This window comes from Vipera berus, assembly GCF_964194415.1.
Source record: "Vipera berus genome assembly, chromosome: 8".
In the NCBI taxonomy this organism is placed as follows: Eukaryota; Metazoa; Chordata; class Lepidosauria; order Squamata; family Viperidae; genus Vipera; species Vipera berus.
The window spans coordinates 6838655-6851045 of record NC_138211.1 but is presented as its reverse complement, the minus strand read 5'-3'; the positions used below and the strand labels follow the sequence as shown (position 1 = coordinate 6851045).

Genomic DNA, 12391 nt, shown 5'->3' with positions numbered 1-12391 from the left:
CCACTGCATTCTCACCTCTGTCACCACTGTAACAAAGCAAGAGAAATAGTCCTGATGCTACAGAGCCATGGAGGTGCAGTGGGCTGACTCGGCCCACTGCCAGGAGTTCGATCCTGACCAGCTCAAGTTGACTCAGCCTTCCATCCTTCTGAGGTCAGCAAAATGAGGACCCAGATTGTTGGGGGCAATATACGCTGACTCTGTAACCCGCTTAGAGAGGGCTGTAAAGCACTATGAAGTGGTATATAAGTGTAAGTGCTATTGCTATGGATACTTCCTTTGGGATGATCTCCCACTGTAGCCCTCTGTCTTCTCCAGGTGATTGCCTTTTGGACCAACCCACCAAGCCGATCTCCTTGCCTCAGGAACTTCCCGGTTCCAGCTATAATCTCAACCAGCAGTGTGAGCTGGCCTTTGGCATTGGCTCCAAGCCTTGCCCATACATGCAATACTGCACTAAGCTTTGGTGCACTGGAAAGGCTCGTGGCCACATCATGTGCCAGACCCGTCATTTCCCTTGGGCTGATGGCACCAGCTGTGGAGAAGGGAAGTTCTGCATGAAAGGTGCCTGTGTGGAGAGGCATAACATCAGTAAGTACCGGGTGAGTACTGATGGCTCTTTACATGGAGAGCAGCCCAAACGCTGATGTTCACAAAGGTTTAGTTCAGGCCATAGATGCATACGCAAACAAACAAACAAACAAACAGAAAAAGACTATGCTAAATAGGCAATCCAACGTAATTCGACCCAGGCATGAATTATCCAGAACTGAGAGTTTTGGAAGCGTCTAAATTAACCATTGTAGTCCACATGGATTTGGATAGTTGTACTCATAGTCTCCTGAATCATTGCTGATTTGCTTTGTTATGGTTTAGTTTAATCCACTTAAGAAAATTGCAGAGATCTGCACAAGCAGTTGATTTAATTGCTTGTTAGTTTCCACAACAAGTCAGCTCTTTTGAAATGCTAAGGGATAAAAACAATTCCTAATCTGCTGATTATTAAAAATGCTGAAAAAGCATTGTGCACGTAGTTCATGGCACTAGCTAGCCAAAGTGTTGCATTCCTTGAGAAAAAATAGGGATGGCATCCTTGTGGGTTTCATATCTGCTCAATGTCTTATGGCCTGACAGGTGGATGGCAACTGGGGGAAGTGGGCACCTTATGGAACATGTTCAAGGACATGTGGTGGAGGAGTCCAGCTGGCTAAACGTCAATGCAACAATCCGGCTCCAGCCAATGAAGGGAAGTATTGTGAAGGGGTTCGAGTTAAATATCGCTCTTGTGGTTTGGATCCCTGCTTTGCTTCAGGTGAGATTTAATGAAGGTGCCAACTGCAGCACTGTCAAGATGGCTGATCAATTCTTTTGGAGGGGATAACAGGACTAGACTAGGTCTTGGTACAGTAGTTAAGGCATCAGACTAGAAACCAGGAGATTGTGAGCTCTAGTTCCACCTTAGGAAAGAAAGCTACTGGGTGACTTTTAGCCAGTCTTCAGGAGACAAGAGTTTTAGTCCCACCTTAAGCATGAAAGTTGATTGGGTGACTTTTGGCCAATCACCAGGAGCTGACTGGGTGACTTGGGCCAATCACCAGGAGATGGAGAGTTCTAGTCCCACCTTAGGAAAGAAAGCCAGCTGGGTGATTTTTAGCCAAACTTCAGGAGACAAGAGTTTTAGTCTCACCTTAAGCATGAAAGTTGATTGGGTGACTTTTGGCCAATCACCAGGAGATGGTGAATTCTAGTCCCACCTTAGGAAAGAAAGCCAGCTGGGTGATTTTTAGCCAATTGCCATGAGACTGTGAGTTCTAGTTTCACTTTAAAGCATGCAAACTGACTGGGTGACTTTGTGCCAGTCACTCCCTCTCAGCCCAGCTCACCACGCAGGGTTGTTGTTATGGGGAAGAGATATTAGGTAAGGTATTAGGCATGTTCTGGGTATTAGGCATATGAGGATGCAGGAGATATTAGGTATGATCACTGCCTTGAGTTATTTATAAAAATAAAAGCAGGATAAAAATCTGGGCATTATGAGGAGGAAATGTTCAGCTGTGTTGTATTTCCTTCTCTGCTCATGTTCAAATCCAATATTTATGACTATGTGCAATGTTGTCTGAAGATTCACTAGATCAGTGATGGTGAACCTTTTAAAGACCGAGTACCCCAAAACCACCCTGCCTCCGCCCACCCCTGCTCCGCCCCCATGCCCAACCCCACCTACCCCCACTCCACCCCCACTCCCGCCTGCCTACCCAGAAGGCCACCCACTGCCTCCATGGCCCACTGCAGCAGATCGCCCAGATGGCCCTGCAGCACCATGGCAGCCATGCCCTCCGCCTGTGCCCCGCAGCATCATCTGCGCACAATGGGGCACGAGGGCAGAGTCTTGCCCCCGCTGCCCGGCTGCCATGTCCTTGTCTGCGCTACTCTGTGCAGGCCACACCTGGGGGCAACTCTCCCCTGGGGAGGCTGGGGTGACAGCATGCGTGCCCACAGAGAGGGCTCTGAGTGCCGCCTCTAGCATGCGTGCCATAGGTTCGCCACCACTGCACTAGATGCTCGCTCTATTTGTGTTGGTAGGAATCAGCTCCTAAAATTTCTGATTTCTCATAGTTCCAGGAAAGAGTTTTCGGGAAGAACAATGCGAGGCTTTCAATGGCTACAACCATAGCACGAACCGACTCACCACCATTGTCTCCTGGGTCCCCAAATATTCTGGGGTGTCACCGCGGGATAAGTGCAAGCTCATCTGTCGAGCCAATGGAACTGGCTACTTTTATGTCTTAGCCCCAAAGGTAAGTTGGACTTTTTAAAATTCTTTTGTTGTTGTTGTTGTTGCTAAAGTTGGATGGCAGCAAAGGGCAAAGGCTGACAAAAAAGAAGTACTTGCGCTGGATATTTTAAAATGAAAGGAATGTACTTTAATGAATGTTCAATTTAGAGAAAAAAAAAGAAATTGTAAAGGGATGCTTGTTGAAGGGTGATTAATTGAAGGTATTTAGATTTTCCTGGAAACATATCAGTCCCATAATTATCTAGATGAAATGTTGACAAATGCCTACAAACATACTCAGTGCTAATACAACACTTCTGTGCACAATTATTTGTGTAATGTTTGCAATCCCATGTTGCTTGCTTCTATGCACAAAGAGCCTTGGTTTCTAATGGGAACCATGGAGGACACTGTGACAAAAAAGCAGTCCTTGACTTATAACCATAAATGAGCCTGGAATTACAGTCATAAGTTGTTGCAGTTGTGAGCAGACCTGATTTTTTCACATTTTTTTCAAACACTGTGGCTGTTAAGTGTACACCATAGTTGTTAAGCAGCTCAATTTTCCCAAGTGGGTATATTTTGCTAGAAACTGGAATTAAGCACTGGGAACTGGCAAAAAAATTGCAAATTGCAGTCATGTGTCTGTAGGACATGGCCAATGGCTGTAAAGGTGATCTGTTTTCCAAGTGCCCACAATGTGATCATTTGACTCAGGGTGTTTGTGGCCATGAAAATTGGTTATAAGTAGCTTTTTTTGGGGGGGGGGGAGAGGGATTCATCATAACTTTGAATGGTCATAAAGTCACTGGTTGTAAGTCGAGGACTACCTTGTTGCAGAACAGCTAGTATGCTACTTAGAATCATTTTGGTGGTTCTGAATCTTCATACCTGTCCCATATCCAGATAGTGCCCGGATCTCAGAAATATATTTTTAAAAAATCAAGATTCATGAACGGGTATTTGTCATACATAGCACTGTGGAACATTCAACTACATGACAGAAGTCCTAATGAACAGTGGTGCAACCAGCTTCTTTGGACAGAGCAAAGGATAACATTTTCTTTGCTAGGACCACGGGCAGGGATGGCAGATGATTGCTTGTTTCCAAATCAAATGGCTACAGGTCAACTTTCCAGCCATCTCTAGATTTTACTAAAGCAGCACTGGGTGCTATTCTTATCCTTCTGATTTCCAGGTGGTGGATGGTACACCATGTTCTCCAGACTCTAGCTCGCTATGTGTCCAGGGAAAATGTATCAAAGCTGGATGCGATGGGAAACTTGGTTCCAAAAAGAAATTCGACAAGTGTGGCGTGTGTGGAGGAGACACCAAAAGCTGCAAGAAAGTTTCAGGCTTGTTCACCAAACCTATGTGAGTGAACTTTGGGTAGAGTCACCCAAAGGCCGGCTTAAAGACTGAATGGATCTAGGTAGACCAATGACTTGATTCAGTACAAGGCAATGTTTTGCTAGATCCATATGAGATGCTTAACTGGGTGACTGAATCAACCATCTTCTTGGTCTTCCCAATATATTGAATCATAAATTAATGGGCTATGTTCATGCCATCCTCTTCTGAGAGAACAAATAGGACATTTGGGGAAAATGAGCACATTATGTTTAGGGCAGAAACCTACTCTGTTAACAGTCTTAAAAAAATCCCTAATACTGTCCACAGTGCTGGAACGTACAGGAGCCATAGCTCAAAAATCCATTCTGCATGCTTAACTCTATTAAATCAGCTGAAATTTGTGGTCCCGTATAGGGACACCGCATGATTTCCCCTGTCTAACCTTTACAACCCTTGTTTCTAGCCAACCCAAGTCAGGCATCTCTTAGGTGACTTTGCTAACTCTTATTAATGTTTTGCCTTACTTCTACTTTTGTCTTTCTTCCAGGCATGGCTACAACTTTGTGGTGCTCCTCCCAGCTGGTGCTTCCAGCATTGACATCCGTCAGAGAGGCTACAAGGGTCTGGTTAGTGATGACAATTACCTGGCCCTGAAGAATGGGCACGGCAAATATCTTCTGAATGGACATTTCATTGTCTCCGCGGTGGAAAGGGACTTAATAGTCAAGGGCAGTGTGATTCGCTATAGTGGAACAGGTACAGCAGTGGAAAGCCTTCAAGCCTTTATGCCCATCCAGGAACCCCTGACTGTGGAAGTGCTATCAGTTGGGAAGATGACACCACCTCGAGTACGCTATTCCTTTTATTTGCCCAAAGAAAGCAAAGAGGACAAGTCTTCCTACCACCGTAAAGATGGGAAGCGTCCTCCAGTCCTCAACAACAGTATTCTCAGCCTGTCCAACCGCCTGGAGCTGGGTCAGCTGGATTACAAACGCCCCGCTTACAAATGGGCCACCACCAACTGGGAAGACTGTTCAGTCACTTGCGGCAACGGTCTGCAGAAACGCATGGTGCTGTGTCGTGATGCCCTTGGCCAGTTGGCCTCCTCTTGCGATGCCGCTCAGAGGCCTATTGACATCAGGATATGTGGAGATCCTTGCCCAACATGGGAGGCATTGCCTTGGTCCTTATGCTCAAAAACGTGTGGCAGGGGGTTTAAAAGGCGCATACTGAGATGCACAGGGCGAGGCGGCGTCCTGCTGCCCCGTGAACGCTGCAACCTCAGGAAGAAACCACAGGAGTTGGACTTTTGCACCCTGAGACCTTGCTGACTCCACAACTCCACAACTGAGCAAAGCCAAATGTGCTACTTTCTGAACAAGTGGCTGAAAGTGTAAACATAGCCCCGGGGGGAGGTGGGGGTGGGGAGGGAATGGGATCCAGCTGAATCAAAGGGGGTCTGGTACATAGTGCATTTTGATCAAGAACATTCTAAGAGAGGAGAAGAAAAATACCAATAAGAAGGGGGCTTGATAGAGGTTTTGACCATCCAGTCACTTAGTAGTAAAGCAGAAGTAAACAACTACCTCGAAGTTGCCCGAACCTCCTAGAAGTTATCACAATTCAGCCATGCATTCTGAGGCCCTGAAGGAGGAGGCAAGGCCAGAACTGAAAGGCAGCATTGAGATGGACCAAAGACAAGGAAGATGATCCTTTAAAGCCTGGCTCTAAATCCCTTCAAAAATAAACATAAAACATAAAAGGGACTCTTAGGACTATCCACCTCCTTCAACTCCTAGAGTTATAGTGGACCATAAAGAAGTACCATTGAGCCTGGAACAAAAGTATTGTAAGACATACACCCCCCCCAAGTAAATGACATCCTAGCTCTGATGGAATTGCAGGTCTCTAGACACACTTGGGGTTTTGTGCAGGACTAATAACCAGCCACTGATTGGTAGCTACCAATTAACATTTATGAGCAATATACATTTTAACGGTGCTGGACCAAATTGCCTCTGAAGTGTTGGCTTTGCCCACTTCTCATGATTCATTCCAAGAGATCTGCTATGTTGGCTAAGGTGGAGCTGCATCTTAGTTTCCTGTTCCTTAGTGAACAGGAATTCATCTTTCTTCCTTTCCTTCTTGCTTTTGTTATTTAAGCCCACATGTCTTCCAATGTCACTGTTTCATGTCTCTGATCCATAATAAGTTTGCAAGATACCTGTGAACACCTGAGCTTTTGTTCATCTGCAATGTTTCGGATTTAGGCCAGGCTAGCTTTATTCTGTGCAGGAAAAACTGAAAAGCTGGTGAGCGTCATGCTCCCAGGATGATTTTTCTGGACGATTTGAACATGACCAGAAAGTGAGGGAGGAAATATAGTTGTAAGTAATGCTCAACTAATCAAAGAGAGAAGCAACCTAAAACTAAGGAGAAATTTCCTGAGAGTTAGAACAATTAATCGGTGGAACGACTGGCCTCCAGAAGTTGTGGGTGCTCCAATACTGGAGGTTTTTAAGAAAAGATTGGACAACCATTTGTCTGAAATGCATGAACAGGAGGTTAGACTAGAAGACCTCCAAGGTCCCTTTCGACTCTGTTATTCTATTAGATTGAACAACAATCCTATCTTATCTGTAATAGAGAGGCATCCTTTGTTGTCCTGCACTGAAAACTTATTATGGTGGTATTGCACCTTAATGTTTTCTATATAAATTCTATAAGCTAAAATTGAATTATTGAAATAGCTATTTTTTTACTACCTGAAAGGTGGGGGTATGTAAAAAAATATAGTTCCCATCTCATGAAATGCAGAACGTTCCTGCATATTATAGATACTCTAAAGAGCAGTATTTGGTCCATATCTTCCCATAAGATAGACCAGGTGGGAATGCAGTCCTAAAGTTCATCCTAGGGCAAAGCAGGGCAGGAAAAATGATATGTGAAGTGAGACACTACCCAGAGTCAAGGTTCTTGATTTTGTAATATTAGGGTCTGTTGGTTTGGGATGCAGTCTCTACATCTTTCTTTGGGGATGCTAGACAATAAATATTCTTGCAGCAACTGGAATTTCTTTTGGCAATTATTGTAAAAGCCTTTGGCAGTGTAAGAACAAATTAACAGGCAAACAGCATGCTGTTCTCGCTATCCTCAGGTGAAGCAGCTGTTGACAATGCTCTGGAAGACAGTCCAACTTCCATAACATTGTGTGAAAGAGAACAGAAGTGTCCATGTTTTTGTGTCAGTCATCGTTCTTTTACAGGTGCTGTCCACGCCTTCCAAGAGGGTTTAAATTCTGGGGTAAAATGCATAGGAGTTTTGAGCTGCAGATGCCCTAGGAGACCTTCAGGAAAACCCCACCACAATGGACTGTCAGACAGTATTAACAAGTCCTAGGATGGTAGAACTTTGGCCTTAGGGAGTTTTCATTTCAGCAATTAATCAAAGCAGATCCTTCATCTCTTAATGTTTGGGTCCTGGATTTATTTCAACTGAAGCCTGATTCTTGATGGCTACCATCATTGCTTGTTTTTCCACTTCCTTTGGCTGCAGAAGTTGGGTTTGATTCTATAATAATAAGGAGTATCCCCTGCCCCCAAAATGCACATTTTGAAGTCTGGAGTAGAAATAAAAGTGAAAACCTTCCTTTGACTCAAATGTGTATCTTGGTGAGAGACAAGTTATCCTAGAACAGTGATGGCAAACCTTTTAGAGACCGAGTGCCCAAAAACTGCCCCTGCCCCACCCCTGCCCCACCCCTGCCCACACCCCCACCCCACCTGCCCGCAAGGCCACCCACTGCCTGCACAACCCACCACAGATCACCCAGGTAGCCCAGCAGCGCCATGGCAGCCATGTCCTCTGCCCGCGCCCCACAGCATCAACTGCATGCGACGGGGCACGAGGGCAGAGTCTTGTCCCTGCTGCCTGGCTGCCATGTCCTTGGCTGCGTTGCTCCACACGGGCCGCACTCGGGGGCAACTCTCCTCTGGGGGGGGCTGCTGGTGAGGAGGGGGCCACTGGGGGAGGCGGGCCTGGGGCGACGGCACACGTACTCACAGAGAGGACTCTGAGTGCCGCCTCTGGTACGCATGCCATAGGTTCGCCACCACTGTTCTGGAGTTTCTAGGTCTTTAAATTCACTCCTCCTCCTCCTCCAGATGTTTCATGCCTTCTCCAAAGATGAGCAAGGGCTTCTTTTCAGCTGCATGTAGCAAAGAGAGGAATTAGGGCTTTTGAAATGGTGCTTCAGATATGAGTTACTTTGTTCTATTTTTGAATAGGATTTCTATTTACAAAAAACAGGACCATTCCTCTCTCTCTCTCTCTCCTCCAAAAATGTTTACAAGTTTTTTAAGAGGTTTTTTTTTAATACTCACAAAACCATTAGCAAAGATAACTGGGGCTTATGTTCTACAAGGCCATATCCAAGCCTGTTGAAATGGCTCCTTAGAAACCAATAGCTTTTATTTTAACAGAGCAGGATTAAACCTCTTATGGGAGGGCTTTTCCTGATCTTGAAATGGTAGGAAGAAGAATTATGAAGATTCATTGGTCAACAAGGTAGTGTGTAGAATGGTAAATTTCTGGACTGGACATAATTGTTTTTGTTGTCCTTCTTCTTTAGTGGTACTGTAATTCCAAGGTGCTTGACTGCTGTTATTTCTAGACCTTTGTTCTGAAGGGTTCTAAAATCAATCTGTTGAGTCCCAAACCAGAAATTTCTCATGCTTCCTACACACACTTTTATGTGAAAATGTTCATATTGAAAATATCAACCCTGTTACACTTAAGAAGTTCTTTGACATTTTATCAATTCAATTATCATTTTCAGAGTGAATTCAGCTACTTTTTTTTTAAAGTTAACTATCTGATTTTACTCCAAAAAAGAACAAGATGTACTTGAGCAAGATTGCTATTGGTGCAGACTTGAGTTTGGTTGCTTTTGGGGTTTTTTCCGCCAGTTTCTTTTGACAGCTAACCTGGAATAATAAAAGAAATAATATATGTTTTTTTGGTATGGATATGTCCTTGAGAATGTTAATAATTCCAGTGTGACTCTAGAGATCAGAAATTCTCAGAAAATAGTATCTGTTGGAAATGTCACTAAATAGGAAAGTTAGCTTGCGTAATAGGTTGGCTTTAGAACCTGTTTCGGAGCTTTTTTTGATTTAGATGTCACTTGTCAAGTTTGCAGCTGGTGTTGGTCACCATTACTTGGTTTTTCATTGGCTCATGGGGAATAATCAATCATGGTCTGTCTCTATGTGTCATGCTGGTTATGACACATTTCCATGTTCAAAGGAAGCATGAGTCACTGAATATTTATGGGAACATGAGGCTGTTCAACCAGTTGGGTGGTGGACTTGTTCCAGCATGGCTGTTCTAAGGCTCAAATGCTAAAGAACAACGTCAAAGATTCTAAGGCCGAACTAATCTTTCAGAGAGATGTAGTGGCTCCTGCCAGCTCATAAAAATTCATACTTATTGTCAGGTCAGTTTCTGGTTCTGATTACACCACAATTTTAATTTTTATTATCCTGCCAAGGCTTTCTCTAAACAATTCCGGAGTCGGTAGGGTAAAGAGACATTATGAAATCCATCGCTCCCATGATTTAGAGAAAGGGAATGACTAAATCCATTTGATTCTATGGTGTACAATATCTACGTCTCTAAGGAAAGCAAATGATGGACAGTGGAAGGCGACCGTCTTCCTCCTATAAATACGGTGTGCGTATCTGTGTTTGTGTGTATATGAACTCTTTTAAGAATCCTAGGAATTGTAGTTTGGCAAAGTTAACGAGAAATGTCAGTAAGAAGTTACAGTTCTCGATACAAACAGCTACATTTCCTTGGGGAGAAAAAACAGCTGTTCAACTAATTTAGGTTTCTTCTATGTCCATCAACTTAACTGTTTTGTCTTTTCTTATCCCAAAAGCTTTGCAGATGTATGCATATTTGTGTGTGTGTGTGGGGGGGGGGGGAAGGTTCAAATGGTTAACGATTTCTGCACACACATACCCTGCTAAGTATACACCTGATGTAATTATTGTTTGTAGAGTGATCTCGTTTCTTTCTTCAGATTGATAAATGTGTCAATGTCAAAAATTTGGTGCCCTTATTACTCATCTAGCAAAAATGTAGGTATCTATTTTCCTTGATTAAGATGAGTTGTTGTTACATTCCACTGTCTATGGTAATTCTCAGCCATCCACGTCATGGTTGTCCCAAAGGTGTTTTTTTTCAAAAGGCAAGTGGACTTTGTTTTTTTCCATGAAAACATTTCGCTTCTCATCCAGTGGTGGGATTCAAATACCTGAACATCCAGTTCTCTGCATGGATGCAGGCCTGGGCCTCCAAGGCCTAGAATGGACTTCCGGAAGTGACATCCACACACTTCCGGTGGGCCGTTCTAGTCCTGGGAGGCCTCCACGAGGCCTAAAACAGACTTCCAGAAGTGACATCCATAGTGGGCCGTTCTAGGCCTGGGAGACCTCCTCTAGGCCTCCAAGGCCTACAACGGACTTCCAGAAGCAGCATGGGTTCAGCCTCAGTTTGTTCTCCAAACTCAACAAAATTTAGCTACCGGTTCTACTGAACTGATGCGAACCAGCTGAATCCCACCACTGTTCTCATCCAAGAAGCTTCTTTGATTCTGACTTGAACTGAAGAAGCTTCTTGAATGAGAAGTAAAACGTCTTCCAAGGAAAAAACGAAGTCCAGTTGCCTTTTGGAAAAAAAGCACCTTTGGGACATTCCATTCCATTGAATTCTGAAATTTGGAATTTGGGGTTGAAGAGTCTTAGACCTGCCCAAGGAGTTTCAGAATATCTTAAATATAAGCATAGGAGGGAATATCCTACAATACCTCTGCAGTGCAAATACAGATTAAACGCAGACCTCAAGTGGAATGTTGATTCCCTGAGAACGAATGTGATTCGATCTTTTTAAATATTTCTCCTACCCCCTTATTCATGGATTGGCCTACCGTGTTTCTCTGAGGCTTGCCTTAAACCTTTCACTTCCACAATAGTTGAGTCTTGTAAACTATACAGCACTAAAGTCCTTTTTTTGTTTTGTTTTTTGGTTCTGGTGATATTGGGGAGAGAAGGGCTTTTAATTGTATGTGGGTTTTTAAATAGTTCTTTTGCCAAATATACAGCAAAAGGATGGAAATGCCTATGGTACTGGGTGGTTGGTGTATACCATGTATACTATATCTCAGTTTTCTGCTATTTGTGTGTCAGTGGCAAACCTGAAATAAAAATGGTTAAATATTTAAAGAGTTTTGTCTTTTGTGATATGATTTTGTCTTTTGTGATATGGGTCCTGATTTCAATAATCATATCAGCATTGTGCTGTAATATTATCTTATTATTTAATTTATGAAAGTTATTTTCAGTCTACTGGAGGAAGGATAGAACCAGAAGGAATCGGGTAGCCCATTTTTTTAACTAATAAATTTTATTAAAAGGCATAAAGTTGCAGCTCGACTCCAGGAAATTGTGAGTTCCAGTCCTGCCTTAGGCACGAAATCAGCTGGGTCGTCTTGGGCCTGTCACTTCCTCTCTGTCCTAGGAAGAAGGCAATGTCAAACTACTTCTGGAAAAACTTACCCCAAAATAAATAAATCAGGAAATAGTCCAGCCAGTTGCCAGAAGTCAAAACTGACTTGAAGGGCCCCTCTTGATCACCAGATCTAGTGGATCTACCTTGCTCTGTGAGCCCAAAGTGTAGACTGCCATGTGACTTATCACAAGCCCTTCCATTCATTCACTGGACTGGCAATGGTCCAATGAGAATGTTACAAAATTATTTCCTTCTTTTGATGATAAATATTTAATTTTTATGATCATCTTTAAAAATGTGGGAAGGATGTCATGGACATATAATGGCTAGAATCCCTTCCTTCCTTCCTTCCTTCCTTCCTTCCTTCCTTCCTTCCTTCCTTCCTTCCTTCCTTCCTTCCTTTCTTCCTTCCTTCCTGTGGGGTGCAGTTTTGCTTGGGCTTTGCAGCACACCCAATTTCTTGTGGGCCAAAGCAAAACAGAATAATTACCAATGTCACTCGTTAATAAGGAGAGGCTCTCAAAAGCAATGGAGAGACATACAGGCAGAGGAGGCTGGGTAGAGGACTGCACGTAAGGCAAGGGAATCCAGTGGATGGGAAAAAAGGAAGGGGAACAATGGGAGGTGGAATACCACAAGTGTGGGTGGTCTCCGAGTTGCTGAGTATGAGAGGGCTACAGCAAAGGAAGT

At 43.7% G+C, this 12391-nt stretch overlaps 1 protein-coding gene across 1 annotated transcript in view; it reads left to right on the top strand.

Moving 5' to 3' along the window:
- The window catches only part of ADAMTS15 (ADAM metallopeptidase with thrombospondin type 1 motif 15), a gene marked incomplete at both ends in the record, with an annotated part of 32332 nt that extends 26872 nt beyond the window's left edge, over positions 1-5460 (top strand). Inside the window, 5 exons of the mRNA XM_081333622.1 lie at positions 319-602; positions 1135-1312; positions 2617-2798; positions 3975-4150; positions 4677-5460. Of these exons, the coding sequence (XP_081189748.1) occupies positions 319-602; positions 1135-1312; positions 2617-2798; positions 3975-4150; positions 4677-5460 (1604 nt within the window). The remainder of the gene's footprint in view (positions 1-318; positions 603-1134; positions 1313-2616; positions 2799-3974; positions 4151-4676) is intronic.
- Positions 5461-12391: the final 6931 nt, after the last annotated feature.